Below are 27,758 nucleotides of genomic sequence, written 5' to 3'. Positions count from 1 at the left end.
TTCTCCCTCTATCTTCCTCCTAATGCCTCTTGTCAGCCTCACCAAGCTTAACTTCCTAAGAGACAGAAATGGACTTTTAAAGACAATTCATCATGTCTTGTACACCAGACTCAAAAAGGGAAAGAAACCTGAAGTGTAAATGCCATCTGGCTTTAATTACTCATCATCACTTATCTCTTTCAGATACAGTGGAGCAGATGCCGGCTTTTACTCTAAAGAGAAGTTTACATATAGCGATTGGTTGAAGAAAGGATTTATTTTGAAAATCTTTGAACAATAATTGGTTTTAATTAACTGTGTTACTGATTGTTCTGTAACTGAAGATGCTTGAGCCCTTGGCACACTTGAATAGCAATCTAGAGAAAGAAAGTTACTGATGAAAGTTTTGGATTACAGTTCAGACAACGAAATACTTCTTTCACTTTTAAGGGAAATAACAAAAACTTTAAAGGAAGTTTAACAAAGTATTCAACAATAAATATAACAACTACAGTTTGACCGTGTTCCCCTCAAATTCATATGTTGAAATTCTGACCCCCATGGTGGTGGTATCAGGAACTGGGCCCTTTGGGAGGTAATTAGGTCATGAGCATGGGGCCCTCATGAGTGGGATTAGTGCCCTTATAAAAGATGCCACAGAGCTCCCTAGCTCCTTCAACCATGCAATGATACAAAGAGGAATTGGCAGTCTGTACCCTGGAGTATGGCCCTCACAAAACCTTATCATGCTGGCACCCTGATCTTGGACTCCCAACTTTCCGAATTGTGAGACATAAATTTCTGTTGTTTAAAATCTAGCCAGTATGTGGTATTTTGTTAGAGTAGCCCAAAAGGATGAAGACAATAACTATAAACATTTATAAATGGAATCCTCATATTCTAGGACAAAATCTAAAGATTAAGAAATGAATAGATTTTCTCATTTGTTGGGTGTTAAAAATGTAATTTTATATTAGTTATCTCAAGGGTTGGGGAGGTTGGGGTGATTCAAGAGTACTATAATTTTAAAAGTAGAAAAACTTGATTCTTTAGATGGATTTATGTGTAGATGGAAATGCTATAAAATGTTCATAGGAAAGTACTTGTAGCGTAGAATAAAATCACAATTTTATAGGACTGCAGGGGGAAAACTTTATCTTAAGTTATTTTAGGTAAGAAATCATTTATTCCTTTAAATTTTTAAAAATACTCTAGTAGAAAGAAAAATGCCCCACCAAGGACATCCATATCTTTCTCCCAGAGACCTGTGACTATGTCACCTTATATGGCAAAAGGGACTTTGCAGATATTATTGAGGACCTTGAGATATGCAGATTATGCTGGCATATTGGCTTTGGAGATGGAGGAAGGGTCCATAAGTCAAGGGGCGCAGGTGGCCTCTGAAAGCTGGAAAAGTCAAGGAAACAGGTTTTACCTTAGAGAGTCCAAAAAAAAAAAAAAAAAAAAAAAAAAATTCCATCCCTGCCACTCTTTAATATTAACCCATCTCAGACTCCTGACCCCTAGCATTATAATAAATTTGTTTTGAGCCACTAAGTTTGTGATCATTTGTTATGGCAGCAATAGAAAATTAATATAAATATCTAGGTTATGTTAAGAAAGTTGTTGTCCACCTCATATATATCTCTATATAAAAGCATCATCTAGACCAGTGATTACCTCTGTCCCAGCTACCTGAGGATATCTGCCAATGTCTGAAGGCATTTTTGATTTTCATGACTAAGGGGTATGACTGACATCTAATGGGTGGAGGCGAGGGATGTTGTTAGACATCTGCAGTGGAATAACCAACCCCTTCCCCACAGGAAAGCAACATCCATTCCACAATGTCTTAGTCCTCAGGTCAAGAAATTCTGACCTAGGTTGATTTACATATTCAAAGCTTGCAGGAAGTTGAGGCGCACCATGCAATTTGCTCTAGATTGTGTAGTCTAGAACTTCACTATTCATAGGGTGGCTATTAGGCATGTAGCTATTTATATTTAAACTCATTAAAGTTAAATAAATTTAAATTTTAGTGTTTCAGTCACACTCGTCATACTTCAAGTGCTTGCTCATCACCATGCCCAATGGCTACATAGAACACTTCTATCATTGCAGAAGGTTCCATTGGGTAGTGCTGGTCTTCTGGACCTTTGTTACCCAGTGTTATACACGGACAAGCAACAACAGCATCACCTGGGAGCTTGTTAGAAGTGCAAACTTAGGCCCCAGACCCACTGAATCAGAGTCTGCATTTTAGTAAGATCCCTTGGTGACTCATAGGCACATTGAAGCGTGAGAAGCCCTGGTCTAGGTGACTTTCTCTTGCCTTCTTTCCTCCTCGCAGTTGCTTCCTCCTCTTCTGTTTCCCTTTTAGTCTCATAAATGCCTTCCTTCTCAACCTTAGTTTGTAAGCTCCTCCAGCCAGAGTTTCATTTTATCTCATCTCTGTGACTCCCCACAAGGACACTTAACACACTACACAAAGTACCTGTTTGATATTGTTTCTAGATTTAATTTTATTGAACTAACTTCTGAACATTTTTAGTGTAGGTTATTCCTCTTTTAACCAAAAGGATGGCTATTTTCATTTTTTGCTTTATCATTTAATTTGGTCATTTCTTAGAGTTTCAGTCATAAACAAAAATCTAACCTTTTCAAATATCTAGAAACTTCATGGTGAATTCCAGGTTCCTGATCATCTCATGATGTGCAAAAGAGAATGCATCAGAAGTATGCTATATTCAGATTCTTTTCTGTGTGTAACAGAATGAAGAAAACTCTTTCATCTTAAAATTAATTGCAAACATCTTCAGAACTATCATTTGTTCTAATGGATAATAACTTGTATTGCAATAAGGATTGTCTAATGGTTGAATTATATAAGGAGGTTATCCAATTTTTTGGTGTCTATGAAAATCTGTTAGTTTATAAGATACTTACAACTGCAAGGACTTAACTTGTTCTTTATTTGTATTAATACAATGAAAATATTTATAGGATGTTTTGGAATTAAGGTGACACATTACACAGAAAGCTAGTTTTTATGAACATTGAGGCTTGTAGCATAAATAAACATTAACTGCTATAGAAAAGGGGGGAATTAGAAATTCTAGTTTAGTTAGCCATAGACTATTCAGGCCATAAGTGATCTCATTGATTTTACATTAAGAAAACTGAGGCACAGAGAAGTCAATATGGGGAAAAGATGGGCCTGATGCTTATGTTCTATGGGAAGGGCAACTGTGGAGACCTTTCTACTAGATTTCATTATCTTCATCTCATAAATGCATGTGGTAAACTAGATGATCCTTTGGAGGGCAGGAGGGGTTTATCTTTTTTTTAAAAATGATTTTTAATTTTTTAAAATTACAGTTTACATTCAATATTATTTTGTATTAGTTTTAGGTGTATAGCATAGGGGTTAGGCAATCTTATACTTTACACAGTGTTCCCCCTGATAGTGGTACTATCTAACTGGCACCATACATAGTTACTACAACATTATTGACTATATTCTCTCTGCTGTACTTTATGTCCCTTTGACTATTTTGTAGCTCTCAATCTGTACTTCTCAATCCTGTTACCTTTTCTCACCCAGTCTCCCAACCACATTCCCTTCTGGCAACCATCCATCTGTTCCCTGTGTCTATCAGTCTGTTTCTGTTTGTTAGCTCATTAATTTTGTTCTTTAGATTCCACATATAAGTGAAATCATAAGGTATTTATCTTTCTCTGACTGACTCATTTCACTTAGCATAATACCCTCACGGTCCATCCATGCTGTTGCAAATGGTAAGATTTTATTCTTTTTTATGGCCGAGCAGTATTCCATTGTATATCATGACTTTTTTATCTACTCATCTATTGATAGGCACTTGGGCTGCTTCCATGGCTTGGATATTGTAAATAACAATTCCATGAACACAAGGGTACATGTATTCTTCCAAATTAGTGTTTTTAAACCAGGTGATTCTTGAGTACTTGCAACTTCTAAACCATTTAAAATCCAGTTCTCCTGATTTCAAATGTAATGTTCTTTGTACAGTTTTATACTGCCTCTCTGTAGATTATTGTTATCTGGGGAGGCGAGGGATGGGTAAATGAAGTGGAAGCCCTCACTACAATACCAGCATTGAAGTTAGATTTAACTTCATGTTTCTTTGCACATATTAATCTACATCAGAAAGTGTTTTCTTTGTATATAGATGAATGAAAATGCCAAATTATATTCTCTGATAGCAGAGTTCTGCAATTCTGAAGCTACTAGACAAAATCAAGCAGACTTTTTAAAAAAATTTCTGAAAGCAGGACTAGCACTGGAAACAATAATTTGGTCCAGAAAATTTGGTGTGAATCACCTAGAATTGTAAGTAAAATGTTGTTTCAGGACATTTTCTAGTCCCCTAAGGATGGAGCCATGGCTTTCATGGGACTTTTTAAAGGGTCAATGTCACAGAAATGATTAAGAGCCACAAGTCTTTCAGCTCCTGAAATATGTTTCTGAAGGCCCGTGAGAATGTGACTCATTCAAGACTGAGTCTAATTCAGAGGATTTCTTGAATTCCCTGTTTCCCCATGGAATGTTTTCTTTCTTCCTCCAAAAATTCTGCAATTAAGGATTTTATATAACCTAGATGAAATAATCCCAAAAGGATAAAAATTCAACAACAGTTGTGTTGAGACAATAAATATTGACCAGAGTAGTGTGGATATTTGCTTAGTTAAAAACAAAAACAAAAACGAAAGAGCTCATTTTAGTCAGTAGTAACCTTTTTTAAAAAATTTTTTTATTTCTATGTATCTTCAATGTTCTCCCTCTCTCTCTCAAATTAATTCTCCAGTTGTCTTTTCCCTTCCATCCTATGTTTTCTTATCTTCAAAAAAAGTGTGATGGGGATGCTCTTATTTGAAGAACACAGGTACTTATAACTTATTCAAGAGAATGCTGAATATTTCTTTCTCAGATAAGCCAGTGGCATAAATTAAATACAAAGCTTTTGTGCTATATGATCTGTTTACAGTTTTTATAATCACCAAAACATGTCGTATTTTTTATTAAACCCACTCATTATAATTGACTCATTAGTTAAAGCTGGAAGAGCTTCAATGGACACACATTATTCTCTTGCTGCACCCACTCCCCCACTTATTTCTTTCATTTATTTATTTATTTATTTATTTATTTATTTATTTATTTCCATCTGCCCGCCATCTTCCCCTTTGGCAACTATCAACTTGTTCTTTGTATCGATGGGTCTGTTTCTGTTGTTGTTTTCTTCATTTTTTTTTTTTTTTTTAAGATTCCATATAGTGAAATTGTATGGTGTTTGTCTTTCACTGTCTGACTTATTTCACTTAGCATGATACCCTCTAAGTCCTCTGTTTACATTTTAGATCTGTAGGAGCTTTGCCAGCATGCTGAGAGGGCTGGAGGGTAGAAAGGCAGGATGCAGGAAAATTTTTTTTTCCTACTTGGTTAGAAAGCTGCCTATTCATTTACAAGTTACTGACCCCACTCCCAAATATTATGTATTTGTTAAATGTTCATGCAGTACTTGGTCTTCAGAAATCTTCAATCTAGTAACCTTGCTTTTATTATGTTATTATAATAGCAATAGTTCCATCTTATTGGAAATTTCCAGTCTTACTATTCTATTCCATCTTATTATACTATCCATTTTATTATCCTATTCTTGCTACTCCTGGCTTTTTAAAACCCACTTAATTAAGTGTAGGTTACTTTCCGCATTGCACCATGCAGCACAATGGGGAATTAAAAAAAGATCAAATACTTATGTATAAACTATGAAATAAGTTGCCACTTAGTAAACAGACTAAGCAACTAACTTCCACATTCTGCGATGCCTTGTAAATGGTCCAAGTGTGGGTTGCCCCTGATTAGTTCAACCAGGAATTATAATTTAAAATATATAATTGCACCTCAAAACTTTACATAGCTAAAATATAAAAGCCACAAAAGATTGGAAAAATAGCAGATGTCTAAAAAGTGAAAGTTTGTTCAAAGGAAACTATCTGTAGCATTTTTGAAAAATGAGAATCCTAGAACGTATCAGCAGTTTAAAATCTTAAATGGTAACAAGACTTAAGTACAAATTAGACTTGAAACTCCTCGTTACTATCATATCCTTGGATTAAATTGAGAAAGTCCATTTCTCTCTCCACTCTAAATTGGAAGCAGACATTTTACGAACAGCTTAGAGCTAAAGGTAGGCAAATGAATCAACACAGCTTATGCCTTCCTTAAGAAAAATTTTCCCTCTGTAAACTTCAACTGATTCAGATCTTTGATTAAGAAATATATACAAAATGGGCCCTGGCCGGGTTGCTTAGTTGGTTGGAACATTGTCCCGTATACCAAAGTGTTGTGAGTTCAATTCCCAGGCAGGGCACATACCTAGGTTGCAGGTATGTGCAAGAGGTGTGCAAGAGGTGTGCAAGAGACAGCCAACCCATGTTTCTTTCTCACATTGATCTCTCTCTCTCTCTCAAAACAATATAATATCCTCAGGTGAGGATTTTTAAAAAAGGAAGAAAGAAATGTATACAACGTGGGTGGGTAAATGTGGTAAGAAAAGAGAAATGTCTAGAGTGGTCCAAAGGTTCCCTTCCCATCCCTCACAAAGCAGACATGAACCCCCTCTAGACTGGATTTGGCTCTGTGTTGTCGCTACTGTACGTTTTAGGAAAATTATTTTTTGTTTTATCTGTGTGTGTTTTCCCCTTTTGGCAAAACTAGGCTGCTACGGAGTTCTCTCAACACCGGCTCTTTCCCAGCAGCCCAATTGTTTCAGGAGGAGGGGGTTCCAATCCTGCAGCAGAGGCTGGAATGCCCTCAGTGCTGAGCGCCCCCCACTCGGGGCTTAGGGTGCTTACACTGCCTGACCAGCCCCCACCATCCCTTCCTAAACTGTAAGCTGTAAGCTGTTAAAACAAATGGGAGGCCTGTGTCCACTCCCTGAAGTTCTCTCGCGGGCTTATCTGGTTCCTCAAACATCTTGGCTGGCTGAGGCCCTGCCATTAAAAGCTAGTCAGTCTCACCCAGTTTCCCAGCTAGGAAGATCTTAGGCCTTAGCTGGGGTCACCCAGGTCTGCCCTTCTCGATCCTGGGGCCCACACTGCCAAGTGGCCAGGCCCCAGCATGTGCGTCAGAGAAACTTGGAGCAAGCTGCCCATGACTTCCCCCGGCCGTGCCTGACGGTGGGCAGCCGCCCTGTTCCGCATCGGCCCTTTCCCGCAGCGCGGAGCGCGTCTCCCTCCACTGCGTTCCCAGCTCTCCAAAGCCAGGAGGGCGCCGTCCTTTTCCAGAACCCTAGAGCAGCAGATAGCCCGTTCCTCTTTAGAAACTGCCTCCCTCGGCCCGTGGCACAGCAAAATCAAGGGCCACTTAAACTTTTTATCAGTTTGTCTCTTACCTCAAATCCTTCTTCAAATGAGATGGGGTCTAAAAGAAAGAGACTAAATAAAAATGCACGCTCATTTTATTTTCAACTTAACGCAGAAAGGGGACTGGCCCTGGAATTGGAGAGTTCATCGGAAACTGCAGGGGGGTGGGTATCTTCAGAGGTTTCTGAGAAGGAAGGAGGACGGCCTGGAGGCCACCGTGGGCTGGTGAGAGAGCACAACTCTCCAGTTCGCCATCATTCATTGGGAGAACCGATAATAGTTCACCCCAAATATTCATATTCCTTATAGATTTATTCTTTGGGTTTTCCCTGAAGAAGAAAGAAAGAAAAATGAAAGGAGCCTGTTTGGGGGCCCTGTGATTTGTATCCCACCCACAGTGTCTCATTCCGCCCTCACGATAGTTTTGAAAGTAGATAGTATCCCCATTTGACAGGAAATCGAGGCTCAGCAAAATTGAGTACCTTGTCCAAGGTCCAACAACCAGTGAGGGAAATAAACAGTATGTAACCTCAGGTCTGCCTCTCTTCTCCTATAAAATAGAAATATATGCCCTTAAAATTCTCCAAATCACACAGCCTGAGGGATTAAAAGAAATTTTATCTCTAAAGAGCCCCAGTCATCTTTCTCCCTATCAACTAGCCTCTTGAGTGCCCATGGGAATAATGCCCAAATAGTGTCATCTATTTCCTTAATTATTAAACTGAAACATGCTCCTTATGAAAACAACATGGAAATTTCAAAAATATTTACATTAAAATTTAAAGTCCACACTACTACTCTTGGCCTCTTGGGGTAACTACTTATTAACGATTTGCTGTGTAATCTTCTAGGCATTTTGTAATGCATGTAGAGTACATATGCATAAAGGTACAATTTTATAATAAATAGGATATTAGGCATGTTGAAACTACAGACAGTATAATTTGCCTGTCTTTCCATGTGGGTAAATAAAGTAGAGCAATGTCAGACTGTGTGATGGCTGCTTATTACTTCTCTATTTATAATACAGGTGGATGTTTAGATTTATAATTTTCCACCATTACAAATATTGCTTCATTGAGCATTCTATATTAATAATTTTATACGCAGCTTCAAGTATTTCTGGATGATAAATTTCTAAAGGTAGAATTGTTAGGTAGATTTTAAATTTAAATATTGCCAAATTGCCCTCCAAAAAGATTGTCAAATAACTCTTCTATCAACAGTTGGGTGTGTCCATTGATTTATTACTCATTCTGTCATTACTGGGAAGACTATAAATCTTCCTCAATCTGCTAGCTATTTTTTAAGATATGAATATCATATTTAATACCGATGAAATTTAGTTCTGCAGCCAAAGGGCTTGCTAACATTGCATTCCTGGATGAAAAGACTGAACCACCAGCCAGACATTGCTGGACAACTGGGGGCCTCCCCAGCACATAGTCTGCACCAGTAAGCTTACTGCATGGTTTTGAGCAGGCCAGACACATGCTTCCTTTCAATAGATGGAAAGGCTGGGAAGAAGAAACTAAAGATGATTGGTGTTAGTCTTGGCCAGTCTCTCTCTTAATCTTAGCCTCATTCCCTCTCTCTTCTTCCCACCTTTTTCCTTTTCCGCTTTATTGAAGTATAATTGACATGTAACAAACTGCACATATTTAGAGCACACTATTTATACTTAATTGACGATCAATTTCTGGTATAGCATTCTAAAAATAGTCTCTACATATATGAGCATATATGTGTGTGGGATACATATACATACACACACACACACACACACACAGTATAGACCTATTCTTAACTTTCTCTTAACCACTTGATTGTTAATGAAAGCTTTGTAAACCATAATCATGCCTACACCCACTTTTCTCTTATTCTCTTTACAATAAAACTGCCTAAAAGCATTATCTATACTTGTAGTGCAGTATTCCCTCACTTATTGCAGGTATTACGTTCTAGACCCCCCTCCGATAGCTGAAAATCCACAAAGTAAGAACCTTACATTTATTTTAGTATTTATATATATTTTAAGGCTTTATCAACCCTTCCTAAACACTTATAAACCATTCCCAGTCCCTTATTAACCTTTCCCACTCCCTTATTAACCTTTTCCACACTTTTATAAACACTACTTATGATCTTAAATATATTCTACACTCTTAAACCTACATAACTTTAACAACATACGTATATGGTACTGCAAAATTCCGCGATAAACAATCAAATATAATATTTTTTAAAATCCCGTAATACAGTGAGGCCGCGATAAGTGAACTGTGATATAGAGAGGGACTGCTGTATTCACTTTCTTTTGTTTGCTCTTTTTAAAAAGAATTTTTTTGAATTTATTGAGGTGACATTGGTTAATAAAATTATATAGGTTTCAGGTGCACAAACCTATAACACATCTTCTGTATATTGTATTGTGTGATTCACCACCCAAAGTAAGTCTCCTTCCATCACCATTTTCCCCTTCACCCTCTTCTACCTGCCCAACCCCTTTCCCTCTGGTAATCACCATACTGTTGTCTGTGTCAACAAGATTTTTGTTTTTGTTTTTAATCTCATCACCTTTTTCACCCAGTGCCTCCACCCTCCTCCCCTCTGACAGCTGTCAGACTGTTCTCTATATCTAAGAGTCTGTTTCTATTTCATTCATTAGATTCCACATATATATGAAACCATAAGGTATTTGTCTTTCTCTGACTGGCTTATTTCACTTAGCACAATACTCTCCAAGTCCATCCTTGCTGTAGCAAACGGTAAAATTTCCATACTTTTTTATAGCTGAGTGTTATTAAATTGTGTAAATGTAGCATAGCTTCTTTATCCACTCCTCTACTGATACTGCTTTCTACAGTGTCTGCACCAGTCTGCGTTCCCGCCAACAGTGCAGAAGAGTTGCCCTATCTCCACAACCTCACCAGCACTTGTTTGTTGATATATCGATGATAGCCATTCTGACCTGTGTGAGGTGACATCTCATTGTGGTTTTCATTTGCATCTCTCTCATGACTAGTGACATCGAGCATCTTTTCATATGTCTATTGACCATCTGTATGTCCTCTTTGGAGAAGTGTCTATTTAAGTCGTTTGCCCGTATTTTTGAATTGGATTGTTTGGGGGTTTTTTGGAGCTGAGTTGTCTTCTGTTTACTCTTGAATTCACTCCAGTCAGGCTTCCATTCTCCACCAAACTGTCATCAATGACCTCCTTGTCTCTAAGTCCTTTATTTCAGTTGCTTAGAGGTTTCCTTGACTCCCCTCTCCCCCCAACATCCAGCCTATTAGAAAGTTATATCAGTTTTATCATCATCATATATCTGTTATCACCTCTTTCTCATGTTAAAAGCCACCATTATCCCTTGTCTGGATTGCTATGTGAGCCCCTACCTTCTCTCCATAATTGCTCTTACATAGTCTTCAGATTCGATACCCCTCTAAACGATATTTTATTTATATGTTCTGTTAGTTGTTTCTCACACCCCTCCTAGAATGTGAGCTCAGTGAGGGGAGAGATTTTCACTGTGAGGTTTCCAGTACCTGGAATAGTACCTGACATATATTTCATACTCATTCATTCAGATGAGTAAAAATAAAAAGAAAAGAAAAAGATTAGTAGACTAGAGCCTTAGAACCAAAGAATTCAGCTCTTGACAGTTACCAAGAATCAACTGTTTTTGCTCTAAAGCTGTTTATGCCAGGTTATTATAAAAATGATGTAACTAGATAAATATTACATTATCTAATAAAATGAGTACAACAAGAAAATATTTCTGGGAAAAAAATGGTGAATGCTTTGTTAAATATCCAATGAAGGCAAGTTGCAAAAAGAGATTGTTTTGAATTTGCTGGTGAGAACAACTATAAGTTTGGAAGAGCCCATAAAATATCTGCAACGTTTTTGTACTCAAATGCCTTACAAAAATTTTAAGTTCTAAGTCCACTTTTTAGGAGCCAGTTTGGAAGTACTACGTGATGCTTTATTGGTGTGGCTTTTGTTTGGAAGATCTTGCAGAACTCCAGTTAACTGACCCATATTCAAATTTAAAGCCTGGCTCTATAGTAAAAGATTGATAAATAAATACAAATTGTTATTTTTAAGCACAAACAAAATACTTACTGTATCATTTTTTAAATTTCATGTTCTAAATATTTTTAAAATTAATAATTAGCTTCATTTGGGGCTAATTATAGGACATCTGTGATTGTGAGTACACATGCTTTTTTGGTTGTTGTTCAGGTGTAATGAACATTGTGCATACATGTATTTGTCTATATCTTGTTTTTTGTTTTTTACTTGGCAATATATCTTGGAGAGCATTTAGTATCAGTGAGGATAGAATATCTTAATAACTTTAAAAAGTTGAACACAACAATTTATTTTACTTCTCTCCTTATGGTTACCTAGATTATTTCCAATTTTTCAAAATAAAAAATATGCCACAAAGAATTCTTTGTACCTGCATAATTGTATAGTGTGTGAATGTATCTATAGGATAAATTCCCAGGTGTGATATCATGTAGTTCATTTTGACGGCTTTAGAACTGATTGACTTTTGTTCAGGATTTATGTGATAGTTAATATTGTTAGTTTTGAGTAACCAATATTTAACTCCGAATTTGTAGTTAAAATAATCAAAATTCATGTAGAAAAATATGTTCATGATTTTGAGTCTGGAACTCTTTAGCCTAAGTACTGACTTCCCGCTTGAGTAATTGTTTTTATACCTTTAAAAAATTTTTTAATAAAAGTTTTTGATAGCAGGAGATATCTTAAGCACACAACTATCATATTATAGCAGACCACACTGTATCTTCCCCCATTCTGCCAAAAATACAGTATTCCCTCACTTATCACGGGTATTATGTTCTGCGATAGGTGAAAATCTGCAAAGTAAGAACCTTACATTTATTTTAGTATTTATATGTATTTTAAGGCTTTATAAACCCTTCCCACACACTTATAAACCATTCCCAGTCCCTTATTAACCTTTTCCACACTTTTATAAACACTACTTATGTTCTTAAACATATTCTACACTCTTAAACCTACGTAACTTTAACAACATATGTATACAGTACCGCAAAATCCCGCGATATAGCAAAAAATCCACAATAAATAATTAAATATAATATTTTTAAAAATGCTGTGATACAGTGAGGCCACAATAAGTGAACCGTAATATAGAGAGGGACTACTGTATGTGCTTCATAAATATCAATTCAGGACATTAGGAGCCATAGCCAATCTCAGAAAGAATTATATATTTATAATTTTTGCTATTATTTTCATGTCTTTTGACCATTAAGAAGTACATACACAACACACACACATACGTATAATTTTTTTAAATAAACACTTTTAGGTAGTGGGACTATTTCACAAATTTTTCTGAATTAGCTTTTGGATTAAATTAAATTTTTTTCTCCATTTTTTTAGTAAGAAAATGAAATATCAATGACATTTTCACTATGTTTCTTTGTTCTTGAAGTTTGTCTTTTGAGTAATACATATCTTGTTGCTTCAGGCCAGTAGTTCATGAACTGCAAAGAATAAAATCCTCCTCCTGTGGAGGAGTCTGTCATGAGCTATATTCTGTGAGCATCTTCAGCTGGATTGTTGTACTTGTTTAGACTTATAGCATTTTGGGACAATCTCAATTCAAAGCTGAAAATTAGGTATGTTGCAAAACTACATATAAGTTCCCTGTTTATATTGAACCTTTGCTAGGAAAAAAAATTCCTGAGGGGAATTTCATTTATCCTCTTAAATGGATAAATATTATTCAAATCACCTTGGAAACAGCTGGACCACAGTCATGCAATAAGTTTAGTATCACTTTCTGAGTTAGATGACATTGGCCTGAAGCTGACAATATTGATTTTCTGTAAGATTGAAGAGTTATTCTTAAAATAAGGGGAGGAATTTTCTTTTTAAAAAGTATGCAGTCTATCACTAGGTTTAGGAGTGACTTAAAAGATTTAACTATTCTGAGAATGGCAAATTATTTTCTGTATGAGAATATGTAAGTAGCATTATCCTTTTTGGTTGGGTCTTACAGTCTACTGCATATGAAAGGAAATAAAACTGTGTTTTATACGATACTTAAATGCAGTGACTCTTCTGAATGTGTGTGAGTATGGAGATATATATATATCTTTACACACATGCATATACATATACGTTATGTATACATTTATATAGTATATGTGTATATATGTGTGCATATACATAAATTGTATTTTTTCATAAGTTTAAAATATATCTCATTTAAAAATAGTAGGGGCCTGTAAAAAAATGCTTTGGTGGGCGTTTGGAGTAGCACTGTTTTTCAGTTCACCCTAAGACAGAACTGAGTAGAAATCAGGAAACATAATTAGGGACAAAGGGTAGAGGCAGTGACCCATCTTAACATGGTTAAACATGGTTGGTTTTGTTGAAAGCAAATTTCAAGCATTTCCTGTTTGGTATCCTCACAGAGACCTCAGGGGTCATATACTACGCCAGAAGAGCATTAACTGCTCTTGGAGTGAGTTAATGTGTGTGGGTGTGGGTGTGTGTTTGTAAGGACATGCAACTCCGTACACCTTTCGTTTGCTAGTTCTCTTGATTTCTTTGCATTTGGAGCTAAGGAGATGGCCATCCTACCTCCATATTATTTGAGCATTATCACAACTTCATTTTCTCTAGTCATAGATAAGAACTTTCAGAGGAGCACACCTCGCCCCCTGTGATTGTCTAACATACCATTTTACCTGTTCACTAGAGGGCACTTGTGATGTTTCAGGTATAGGAGAAAGCTGGCCTAGTCTGTTCTTCTCAGGGAGTCTCCCCGTCAGGAAATTCTCCTGCAGAATGAGCAGATGGTCCCTGAACCATGATGCCCCATGACTGCATTTGTATGTGATGCATCGTCTTACATGGAAATAGGTAGTATAGGATACACAAAGCAGCTTCAAAGAAATTATAATTAATATCCTCACAGATTCAAGAGGATATTGTAGTGATCAAATTAGGACACATTGCTATATAAAAACAGCAATCATAACAAAAGCATGTTCCTGAAAATAAAAAATTGGATCTCCTAATCCTCTCTTACTCATCATTAATACATAATCTTTCTATGTTAATTTTATATGCAGTTAGGAAAAAGGCACAAATTGAAAATTAAAAGAAGCAACATTATAAGAGTACAACATTATATACAAAAGTGTCTCTAGACTGCAGTACTGTACATGACTTTTAAAATTTATTATTGTTTTAAAGATTTTGTTTACTTATTTATTTTTAGAAAGAGTGGAAGGGAGGGAGAAAGGGAGGGAGAGACATCAATCAGTCGCCTCTTGTATGTACCCAACTGGGGACTGAACTCATAACCCGGCCATGTGCCTGACTGGGAATCAAACGGCGACCTTTCGCTTTGCGGGACAGCATCCAACCAACTGAGCCACACTGGTCAGAACTAAAAGTAACTTTTTAAATTTCCTATTTACATTTTTCTGTATTTCTCAAACTTTCTATTGCAAAAAAAGGTATAACAATTCAAAGAATTAACTTTATACCACCATTTAGACATCAGTCACTGTAAGGAAAGCAGCTGAAAGACCATTATTGATAATTAATAAGAATTAATGAGAATTATCCTTATCATCCTCTCATAAATTATAAGTGTTCCTTTTAAGTAAACTGTATTACAAATTATCAGAATACAAATGTATGAAACGAACTCACCAATTGAGTCCCTGCAAAAAAAAAAAAAAAAATGCAGATATGACACTTGAAAAAGTCTTGTGAGTATTCAAACTTAATATTATGAATGAACAGCAATTTTGCTGACAAATTATTAGGACTGTCCTTTATATTTTAAAAAGTGGTCATATGCTGGCTGTTAGGTTATATTCTCTCTCCCCACTCTCTGATAACTAGAGCATGGATATGAGACTTAATCATGGTCAGTCTGATAACCCTGCACAGAATTTGGAATCTTGAGGGATTAACACAGAGGCATGTTGGAGTATCAGTAACTTTTCCATACACAGATTGTAGAATCCAGGGTCTGATGGGGTAGCATCCTCTTACTGAACCATTCTTACAGCAGCAACTTGACTAATGCCATGCCTACCTTCATTCCTGACCCAACCTGGTTCTCTAGAATTTAGTAGATTCTGTAGATAATCTGACATTCATCAGTATTAGTAATAATAGGCTAGTTTATGCTACAGCAACAAATGAATATTTATTGAGACTTTTGTATATAGGGTCCACCTCATGTTCCTTTGAATGTCTTATAGCCCCCAATCAAAGGCCTTGCACACTGTAGGTGTTAATATTTGTTGTCTAAACAGAATTTACTGACTTTTCAACTAATTAATTTTTCTTGTTTTAGAAATGTCTAGTAGGCACTTAGCTGTGCCTTTCCAGTTCATTCAGGAGAAGATATATAGGGTGTCCACTGCATGCTGGACACTGTTTTAGATGCTGGAGATACAGGCAGGAAAGAGTTAGCTTTCCTTCCTTTAAGAAGCTCACATTCTCATTGAAGGAAAATAGAGCCTAAACATGTAAAACAATAAATAAGATAATTTGGTGCGGGAGGAGGTTATAAGGGGACTAAGTGGTAATGGAAAAAATACAATAAAGATTACACTAGAAGAAGATAATTTGGGTATAGATAAGGGATATCGTCGTCGTCGTCGTCGGCAGCCGTCCGTCTCGAGAGACGATGGTGTAGCTTCTTAAGAGTCTATCTGCACCGCCGAGAATGGCTGTGCAGTCCGACTCGGGAGTGACACGGTATCTGTCTCCTCCCGTGTTGAATCGACATCTTGCGATGGCGCTGGAGTGTCTTCTCCAGTGAAGCTGAAGCTACAGAGCCTGGGCAGGGTGATATGGAGGGTCTGCTGTTGCCCATGCAGCAGACCCCCCCTCTCTTCGCAGCTGAAGGGTCCAAGGGAAAGACGGAGTCAATACAGCTTGGTTTCAGGTGCGCCGCAGGAGTTGCCGGTGTTGACTACAACGTCAAACCGCCTTAGGGACTCCGGCTCTGGATTTTCTGTCGGGGTTTACTCCCTTAGCCTTTCCCCTGAAGAGGTATGCCGCAAGGCAGAGGAGGTTTTTTGGAATCAGAGTTTTCCTTCTCTGATGTGATGTGCCCTGACTGGAAGATCGAACCAGCGACACTTAGCTCGCAGGCCGACGCTCAATCCACTGAGCCAAACCAGCCAGGGTAGATAAGGGATATAAAGGTGGTAAAATGGAATAAGGTAATGGGGGAGAAGGGCTGCTTTAGCTAGGATAGCCAGGGATAGATTTTGTGGTAAGCAAAGTAGATATGAGAATCTACAGAAAGAGTATTCCTAGGTGAAGAAACCATAAATGCCAATGTCCTGAGACAGAAATGAACTTAGTGTGCATGGTTAGAACGTAGTGAATGAGAGGTGACTGGAAAGAGAGAAGGTTGAAGAGTCTGGCAGGGCCGTTAGGGACCACAGTGAGGATTTCAAATAGGAAGGCTTTGTAGGATTTTAAGCAGGAAAGTCATATATGGTGAATCAACTTATGCTTTTGAAAGATCATTCTGGCTGTTCTGTGCAAGCTGAATTTTAGGGAAGAAGCACGGAGAAAGAGGAATTGGTTAGCAGCCTGTTGCAAAAGGCAGATAAAAAGCATTGCTTACTTGGCTTGAGTTGTTGCCCTGGAGAAGTGGCTTCTACTGGCTGTTTTCAAGCACAGGTGGTCTTCTGTAAGAGGCAGTCCTAGCGTGCAAGCCACGTCAGCATGTGCTTTACAGTGCGCATTTGCAGGATGAGACTTAGCGTCTGTAATGGGATACGGGAGCACGTATGTGTATGAGCCTGCTTAATGTGACGGAGAGGCGAAAATGCCAGAAGGCGTTCTCCTGTTTATAGGAGGGCCAGCATTGTGCTCAGGACGGTACTATGGGGCTGAATCGTGCACCCAGGAATATTAATGTACTGAGTGTTCTCTGCTTTGGAGATCTATGCATTGTTAATGCCCTTGTCTAAAAGATAAATGTTGTTGTCAGTAGTGAATGATGGAAACACTGGTGTACACCACACAATGAGTAAGTTCATGAAACTTTAAGTGTATGAAACATTGACTATGACCATGAAAAAGTGGAAGCACTGGGCATGAAATGAAATGAAGTAAAATTGTGGTTGAGGGAGAAATGACTTATTGTGGACCTATCTTTGTTGCATTAATTTTATATTCTCAATGTTCTAGAAAATTATATAGATTTTATAATCAAGCTAGGTTACTCTTTTAGAAAAAAACACTTGACCCTCAAAAATATTATTCACATACATTTCCATTGCAATGATCACTTACTTAACTAGGAACGAGTTTTTAATCTAGGGTGTATTATCTAACATAGACTCTGTCAAGATACTATATAATTTAGAAGGATTTCCTAGCTAGCCAAGTCTTATATGTGTAGCTTAATAGGAGAAATCACTATGTAACTAGAGAAATGAACTAAAATTAGATTGGATTCTGGGATACCAAGGTGCTGCCCTGAAGAAATATACAATTAAGGAACAAAATAAGAAGTTGTCTATGTACATGAACACTTATTTCCACCACCACCCCTTCCTTGATCTCTACCCCAGGACTCTGAGATAGAGAAGCCTGTTCCTGAGATTCTCATTTGAAGAGTGAGGCCAGGGAGAGATTGACTTGGACACAGCCCTGGTGTATAATGGGTTTACCTTGTTTCAGACCTATGGGATGTCTGACTTTTTTCTTCCTTCCTTCCTTCCTTCCTTCCTTCCTTCCTTCCTTCCTTCCTTCCTTCCTTCCTTCCTTCCTTCCTTCCTTCCTTCCTTCCTTCCTTCCTTTCTTTCTATCTTTCTTTCTTTCTTTCTTTTTTTTTTTTTTTTTGACACTCAATTTGTCAGCCAGACTGGAACTGCTTTCTGTTCTTTTCATCAAAAATCTTGGGCTCTGTCGCTAGAGGTCTTCTCTGCCAGACCCCTTTCCTCTTTAACTTTGGTTCTTACATTCCATATACAAGTGGAGAACAACTAGTTAGGGAAAGGTCACTCTAGAAAAAGACTACTTGTGAGACCAGATGGTAACATTATTCAGCTGATGGGGCTGTGTAGATGTGAGGGAAGGTGGGGTAATATGATCAGGTTCTGCAGCTGTGACCTGCTCTTCCAAAACAGCCTCCTTCCGCCCTGCTTTTGGCGTCCGCATTCCAGCACCTCCTTCCATCCTCGTGGGCAATGGGGCCCTCACAGATTGATTTGACAGGTGTGTAGAAAGGAATGACGCTTGCTCTAGGAAGAGCAACCTCTGCTATTCATTCCGACCCAGATAATTTTTTTAAACATCCTTCTCCCCATGTTAGTTGTAATATTAGTAAGTCATGCAGAATGTAATTACTCTTGTTCACACTTAAGAAACAGTTTTCCTAGGATTCCAACTGCCATCAGCCCATCATGATGTCTTTAAGGCATCTTCACCTGATCTTGCAGGTACCTGAAACTACAGATATAAACTGAGGTCATCATCCCTGTTCACCTCACCTCACCTCAGAGAACACCAGCCTTTTTCCTGTGTCTCCTTCTGCCCTGAAAGGTAGCATCATTCTCTTCCCTTACCCAGTCCGGTAATGTAGGAATCATCCTAGACTCTTGTATCTTTCTTATCCATTTCCTGCAGTCTATCTCCTGAATACTTTTCTAATCCTTCAATATGCCTTTCCTCATGGTCACTGCCCCAGTTCAGGCTCTCATTATTTCTCCTCTGAAATTTAGAAACCTCTGATGTTTTTGCCTTTACTTTTATCCAGATCATTTTGTTGATCCACTGTTACATTAAGTGAGACTAACCAGTGAGGCCAGTGAAATCAAAATCTCATAGGAGGAGGAGGAGATGAAGATCATTATTTCTTATAAGCTCTGCAGACTATTGTCACATGTGGCTAGGGTTGAGGATCAATGATGGACTGGAGAAATTTGAAATGTCTGAGCCAGACCTTGGGCATCTTATCTGCTGCCACTTCTGCTTCTGACTTTACAATAAACGACCATAAACTACTTGTGCTTCCTCTTACTTTCATGTTGTTGCATACCCTTGCCTGGTTTTATACCTCAGTCTGTGGGGATTCGTCCATCAGAAATGTTCGGGAACTAAAGCACTGTTTCTGTGGGGTAACCATATTATTTCATTCTCCATATTGATAGGTACTGAGTTGACCGATGAGAACTTACAAAATAATTTGGGGCTTCTGTGCTTCTGCTTCCTCACTTTTCCCTCTTGTCATCCTCCTCACATCCAATTGCAAGTCCTAGGGACTTTTATAGTTAGGATGGTGTTATGTCAGAGTTTTTTTGAAAGGCCAGGTCTTCATGGTCCAGAACATGCTTCCATGTTTTTCCCCAGAGGAACTCTGCCCTGGTACTGTGCTATACCAGCTTTATACATTATGCCACCCACAGCATCAGTCAGGTAGTCAGGCAGATGTGCGGTGTAGAGGGAGCTTTTACTTGTTGAATCTCAGTTTGATCTTCACCGCACCGTATGGAGTAGACAGGGAGCCATTACTTGTCTACTTTACAGATGTGGAGATGTGGGTTCTTTTTCCTCTTCTCAATCTGACTTACAGGAATACACTTGAGTCTCTACAGATTATGTGTTGATAGGGTCCACAGTGTGCTATGACCCAACTGAACGATGATTAGCTACTTATTACTAAAGGGGCTAGGGTGTAGTTTTAGTTTTTAGAAGCTTGTTGGTAAATCCATAATTTGAAGAAACTTAATTTCGTAATATTCACTCACTACTGTTAGAAGCGTGATCACCTTGAAATTGCCCAAGCCCCCTCTTCCTCTTACACTGTCCATCGTCACCCTTTGGCCAGTTCGGTCAGTGGCAGCCCTGTGAAAGAGAAGGAAACACTTGTGTGGTTGGTTTTAGACATTGTTTTTTTGAGGGCTGTACTGTGAGTCCCTTAAGTTATTCTATCAAGTCTTGAAGATCCAAACGCAGTGTTGGGACTGTGTTGTTGGGCCTAATCATAGTGCTGAAAACAGTGCTTTTTAGTGAGAAAGGAAGATGGCTTTGAGTTCCTCAATGAAGCATCCACATACATTAACTCCTGTGTCAGGCCACAGTGCTTCTCACTTCCTGTCTCCAATCCAGCAAACTCCTTGCTTTTTTTTTTTTTTTTTTTTTGGTCTAAAAGTTAGGCCCACTGGACTAATTTATGAGACCATGGCTTTTATTTTTAAAATCTTGCTCTTCTTCAATTTAAAAATTAGAAGAAATTATAAATAACAAATGACCATATCTGACTTCGGTCACTTTTGAACAAAGTCACACAGTTTGAGCAAGTCTATGAGAATAAGGATTTCCCTTCTACTGCCTGGAAGGAGCAAAAGATCACTTTGCTTTAAATAAATCTATTGATATACATGTTGCTAGTATCTAATCAAGCTCTGAATTTAAGTTCAATTAGAGCTTTGATAAAAGAAAGGGGAAAGGAAACTTGAAAGAATGCTGTCCCATTCATGAAGGACATGCATGTTTTAGTTCCCAAGTCAATGGAATAATGGGACCATGCATGTTCCATCCAAGCATTTTCCACTCTGAGAATAATTCCCTTCCTGGCTTCTCAATGAATAATGCATTATTTCTGAAACTCAAGAGCCATTCCTTTGATTTTCCTTTAGGTTTAGCTTTCTGAGTGATTTTCAAGCAAGGCAGTTCAAGGACTTGGAATAAATGCTTTATTAACAAATTTACTTGAAGTTCAAATAACTATTATCTCCTAATATTTGAAATATTTTTTTTTTTCTCTCTAAGGAAAGTCTAAGGTGTTGTATTTATTAGAAAACGAAGCATCTTGGACAGTCTTCGAAGTGAATGGCAGTTTAAAACCAATATACATTTGTGTTTAGAACAAAGAGTTTTATGGGGGCACTTTTCTCCTTTCTTTGTTTTCACTTCCCTGCTGAAAAGGTGCCGAAAAGAAAGCTCACATTTAACACAACTGGGCTGTTTGGAGACCCAATCTTGTTTGTTCACATTTTGTGAAACTCATTCCTTGTGGCTAGTCCAAAGCCACCAGCCCAGTCCCAGCCCGGGTCCACCTAGGCCAGTGCCATTTAAACATAAAGACTCAAACGCTCTTCTAGGATTGTCTCTATTTGCTGTCTGCTCCCTGTGTAGCTTGTTCTACATATGGGGTGAGGTTAAATGGGACATGACGGTGCCCACCTGTTCTTTTGGATCCTGGTCTCTTAGCTGAGGATCCCAGGCCATCCAGTGGGGGATTTTAATGCTGTTTCACAACCTCCATTTTCCCTGGGAGCCAAATGTGTAATTTTAGGAACTAAAAAGCTGGAATTAAGAATATAACCTATATTACCATTCCTTTTACAGTTATAATAAATTCTTAGTGATTCAGAGTAGTTGGAGAAGAAAGAGAACAAAGGTGATCTAAATTGGCAAAACATCTAAAGCATAAAACTTGACTTAAAGTATTTAATTTTATTAATTTCAAGAAATGGGAGTATAACAGTATTTTCTAGGGCATGGACTCTGGATCCAGCTCTAAAAACAGAAACTCTGGGGTTTGTCTCCTGTCTGCCATGTTCTATTACCATGGCTTTGAGCATGTTATTTAACTTTTCTGGGTGTCAGTTTCTTCATGTGCATGATGGGTTAATAGTTTCTATCTCATATGGCTGTTGTGCAGATTAAATGAGTTAATACTTATAAACCATATAGAAAAGCACCGTTTAAGTGATTGATAAATAAAAATAAAAGTAAACAAACATCTTATCTTTGGAAATTGCTATTTTCAAAGAGGCTCATGCTACTGAGCAGATACTAACCATATTATTGTTATTGTTGTTATTGCAAAAATATACTGAGAGTGATTGTTTCTTAGCATTCATTTACTTATGACAAAGCTAATATAGTAAATATAATTTCTTTTTTTAGATGAGAAGACTGAGGTACAGAAAGTAATTTGCCTAAGTTCACCGAGTTTATTAAATGACAGGGCAAGGATTTGACCCCGGTCGACCTGAATCCAGAAGCTGTGCCTTAACTAAATATTAAAGAATATTTGTTAAAGTGCTTATCTTTTGACTAAAAACAATCTTATGCTATTAAAAACCATACCACCATAAGCATCAACGTGTGCAACCTAAATTGTAGTTTTTCATGTCTCAGTTGCTTAGCAACTCTGTGTTTTGCTTAAAGTAATCATCATCATAAATGTCTCAGAAATACTCAGTTTTAGCACGGTCTGAGCTAATGAGGTTTTATTAAATTGGTTATTTTATCATCATTAAAACTTTTTCTGATTATTTCAAAATATGAACATTTATTTCAAATGCTGAGCTGGTCGTTTTAAGTGTTAGTATTTTTATATTAAACTGAAATTATTTCACCTTATGGTTGCTTGCTTCATAATTATGTATATATATATATATATAGTTGTTGTTGTTGTTGTTCTCTCTTTTATAAATCCTCCGATCCCTCTCCCTCTCCCTATAGGTGCCTTCATCATCTGCTGGACGCCTGGATTGGTCTTGTTACTTCTCGATGTATGCTGTCCACAGTGTGAGGTTCTGGCCTATGAGAAATTTTTCCTTCTGCTCGCTGAGTTCAACTCTGCCATGAACCCCATCATCTATTCCTACCGCGACAAGGAGATGAGCGCCACCTTTCGACAGATCCTCTGCTGCCAGCGCAGTGAGAACACCAGCGGCCCCACGGAAGGCTCTGACCGCTCAGCTTCCTCCCTCAACCACACCATCTTGGCCGGAGTTCACAGTAATGACCACTCTATGGTTTAGAAAGGAAACGAAGAAGGCAACCCTCATCTATTGCAGGATGAAGAGCCTCTTCCTACCCCAACGCCAGGGCAAGGTGTGGGATGTCAGAGAGAGGAGAAATAAACTCATGTACTTAAACACTAACCAATGGCAGTATTTGTTCCTAAACTCAGCAAGACTTGATGTATACTGAAAATTAGCTTATGTGACAACCCCCATCTGGATCCCCATTCCTTCTGAAAGTAGAAAGTGGAGATCTCATAATGGAATTCATAAATAGACTCTGGAGTGTCCATTTAGATAGACTACCCTAACTAGATTTCAAAAGATTTTGTGTGGTTTGGTGCAAGTCAGAATAAATACTGACTAATTGAATCCACAACTTTATTTACATACACTTCCCTTTTTTATTTTTAAAGGATACATTTCATTTAATAAACATGTTTATGCCTATCAGCATGCTTGTGATGGATAAGATTATAGACTGTTTTTAAACTACCGTAACTTCATTTTTTTTCCTTATGTAGGAAAACTGTAAATTAGAATTATGTTTTTCTTTAGAAAGCATGCATGTAATGTATGTATGCAGTATGCCTTACTTAAAAAGATAAAAGGATATTAATTTTAAATCTTCTAGGAAATAGAAGAACCTAGATGTCCAAGCCAGTATTTGTTTAGGTTATGAAACAAACGATACTCTAATCACAATATTACCTTCTTATTCAAGTGTTGTAACACATATTAAACAAAAATGGGATGTAAGTTTATTACCAAAATAATATGTACTCTAAAAAAGTCATAGAAGATGCACAGTAATATTGTTCCCATGTATTTATATCAAGTACATTCTAATTATTAGTACGTCCAAGGAATTTTTAGTCTGTGTTTTTCTGTATTATGAAATAATACATAGTCATTGTAGAGAACTTGAAAAATGCAGACATGTATAAAACAGAAAATTTTATTATTGACAATATCACAACCCAGAGGCAACCATGTTAACAGCTCTTCCCCCTGTGTATGCCTATATATACATTATATACCTTTTTATATAATTGGGGTCATACTATAAACAATTTTATAACCAATTTTTTTTCACTAAAGAATTGCCACATTTTCCTATGGCATTAAAATTTTTACAAAAACATAGTTTTCATGGCTATATAATATTCCATTTAATGGATGCAGCTCAGTTTATTTTAACCATTTCCATATTTTGACTACTTAGGTTATTTCTAATTTTCATTATTATAAATGATGTTGCAAAATTTTTGTGTACATAAAACTGTCCGTATAATTGATTATTTACTTAGGACATATTCCCATGAAGGATTTTTTTTTTTAAATGTGAAGTGTCTTTTTATGCTCATACCTTTTATGAAAAGGGATTTCCTGCTTTGCAGCTCATGGGTGACAAATGTGAGGAAAGCCAGTTAAATTACCTTTTTACAAAGGAAGTCCAGTGGTTAGTTTAGAGTGACTTTTTATACATATATATGACAAGATGGACTAGAAACAGTCAACTGTCACAAATAACGAGGATACCCTAATTCATATGTATAGCAATTCCAAATTTTGTTTGAGGGACCAATTATTCTGCTCTTGGTAGCCATAACTGTAATGTATCAATAAAATTTAAGTAAATGCAAAATCAAACATGGCAAGTAAATAAAGGATCTTCCTATTAAATATCTTGGGACCCTTCTGTAGCAAAATGGTTGAGTGTCAATATGTGACTGGATACTGTGTATTCCCTAAGAATGACCCCATATAGACTGCTGCCTTATTAGGTGATATCTATTTAATTTGTTGTCTCGGAAAATTAGTAATTGCACCAGTTTGTTGTAATAAGTAACCATTAAAGTCACAGTCATGAAGCAGGTATGGGAAAGTCAGGAGTACGTTTAAGAGGAAGATGTCCAGGAGGAGAATGATTATCTAGGGAGGAGGAAGTCAGTGCATAGTCACCATTTGAACAGAGGGCAGACTTGTCAAGTGCCTAAAGCGAAAAGAATATGGGTAACCTGTTAGCAGAAAGGCGTTGGCACATACTTTATACAATACACAGAGCATTTTCTATTGGAAGTGAGAGAAATGAAATTGAACTTTTACTCATGTGCATGTATTCTGAAGAAGATATGGACTATTTGAAATTAAAAATATACTAATTGGACCTTAATAAATTCTTCTCAATCACTGTTTGGCAGTGTGTGGTTCTGGCCAGTGCTGTTATTCTCTTACTCAGGTCTTTGCTGTGCATTGCATGGTGCCTTTCTTCTTGCGACCTTCTTTATTTCCCTGCCATAAGGGCTTCTGACTTCTGAGCTGGAGCCACCCCTGTATGCTTCCTCAGCTCAGAACGGCTTATTTCAACCTGAGTAATAAGTTTCCAGTGTCAAGTTTACATTGCATTAAAGTCTTGGGACAATACATTACTTCAACAGTATAACTGTTAGAGTTAGTTTTTTTTTGGAAAAATAACTCCGATTTTATAAGCCATCTCTCACTAGGAGTTTATAATATCACAGTGGCCTTCATGCTTACATAGATTTAGTAATGAGATAAAAATGATAGGTCTCTTCCAGTTATATGCTAATTATATTCTTTTCAATATATTGCTAAGATGTTGGAAAAAAGATAAAATGTTTATTCAAAAGAATGTCTTAATGAATATTTGGAAGAGAATTCTGTACCTTTAAATTTAGGTGAATATAAGATGTTTTAGAAATCAAATGTCTTAGAACTCTTCACAAATTAGCCACCACTCACATATCCCAGTCCCCTCTTCTTCACAGTTTTGCTTTCCATGGTTTCAGTTCCTCCATGGTCAACCGTGGTCTGAAAATATTGAATGGAAAATTCCAGAAATAATTCATAAGTTTTAAATTGCATGCTGTTCTAAGTAGCATGATGAAATCTCCCGTGACCTGCTTCGTCCTGCCGGGATGTGAATAATCCCTTTCCTCAGCATCTCCACGCTGAGTACGCTCTTCCCCTGGCCTGTTAATCACTTGGTGGCCATCTTGGTTATCAGGTGGACTGTCGCAGCACTGTGGTAATGGTGGTCAAGTCACCCTTATGTTGCTCATTAATGACCCCAACGTGCAAAAATAGTGATGCTGCGTGTATGCCAAGGAGAAGCTGTAATGTGCTTCCTTTAAGTGAAAAGGTGAAAGTTCTCAAGAAGGAAAGAAAAAAATCGTATGCTGAGGTTTCTAAGATCTACAGTAAGAACAAATCTGTGAAATATAATATTTTGAGAGAGAAAGACCAGATTCACATAACTTTTTATTACAGTATATTATAATAACTGTTCTGTTTTATTATTAGTTGTTAATCTCTTACTGTGCCTAAGTTATAAATTAAGCCTTATTATTGGCAGGTGTGTATAAAAAATCATAGTACAAACTTAGTTCACTACTTTCTGTGGTTTTAGGCATCCACTGGGGGACTGGGAACATATTCCCGAGGGTAAGAAAGGATTACTGTATTACCTTTTTTTGTATAGGGAAGACAATTATTTCTATATTCAGCTAAGACTCACAATTAGTGAGTCTTATTGATTTTTGCATTCCCTTTCCTAATTATTGCTTTAGGTTCCACTATTCATCTTCTTTCTAATTTATTCCATTATTCTCTCAACTTCTGAAACATAAATGTGTGATGTTTCTAGCCCTTTTTAAACCCAGAGTGTGATTTGTGCTAGATAAAAACTGTAGAAACATGTATATTTCAGGTCCCTTCATAGGAAGGGAAACAACATTTTTATGTAAAGATCTTTGGAAAAAATCTTTTTATTTTTAAACACCAAGTGAGCGTCACCTGATCCCAAGCCCTCAGTAGGACTTGTCTTCATTTGTGTGTTGGGATGGTTTGGATTTAGGCACCCATCTGACAGAAGAAATGTATGTAACTAGAAGCCAGAATGGGCTCCAAAGTAGGGGCCATTCATGCTGTAACATTCACCTGTTCCTTGTATAGTCTACATATTAAACTCTCTCATTCTTCCCTCAAATGTATAATGCTCACATTCACAGATTACATACTAATAATCTGTTCAGTGATGTGGCATGTAAAGACCATGTTTAAATCTAAAGCAGAGGTTGACAAACAAAGACCCATTGGCCAAATCTACCTGTTTTTGTATGATCTATGTGATAGGATGAGTTTTATATCTTTAAATGATTAAGAAAAAATATTTTGTGATGCATGAAAATTATTTGAAATTCAGATTTTAGTGTTCATAAATAAAGTTTTATTGGAACACAACCACACCACTAGGTTATGGCTCTTTTTGTACTACAACAGCAGAACTGAATAATTGCAACAGAGCCTGTTTATCAGTCTCTAAAATATTTACTGTCTTACCCTTTACAGAAAAAGTGTGCCAACCTACGATTTAGAGAATTCCATTTTCATTCATCCCATCCTCATTTTACTGTATGTTTATTGGAAGAGAAAAGAGAAATTGGGCACACTATGACCTCTTGAGCTCTAAACTGCAGAGAAAATAATCGCAAATGCATTTTTAACAATAAACAA

The 27,758-nt window shown here is 37.2% G+C and overlaps 1 protein-coding gene across 2 annotated transcripts in view; it reads left to right on the top strand.

Annotated features, from left to right (window-relative positions):
* LPAR1 (lysophosphatidic acid receptor 1) overlaps positions 1 to 25,415 on the top strand; it is a 106,742-nt gene extending 81,327 nt beyond the window's left edge. For both annotated transcript variants that reach the window (XM_090274556.1, XM_090274558.1), the window contains one exon: positions 22,936 to 25,415. In XM_090274556.1, the coding sequence (XP_090130682.1) occupies positions 22,936 to 23,237 (302 nt within the window). In that variant the 3' untranslated portion in view covers positions 23,238 to 25,415. The remainder of the gene's footprint in view (positions 1 to 22,935) is intronic.
* The last annotated feature ends 2,343 nt before the right edge of the window (positions 25,416 to 27,758 follow it).

Source organism: Furipterus horrens, unplaced genomic scaffold (assembly GCF_987537825.1).
Source record: "Furipterus horrens unplaced genomic scaffold, mFurHor1.1.pri manual_scaffold_4, whole genome shotgun sequence".
Taxonomy (NCBI): domain Eukaryota; kingdom Metazoa; phylum Chordata; class Mammalia; order Chiroptera; family Furipteridae; genus Furipterus; species Furipterus horrens.
Note: the sequence above shows the minus strand (reverse complement) of the source record. Positions and strands in the feature narration are given on the sequence as shown.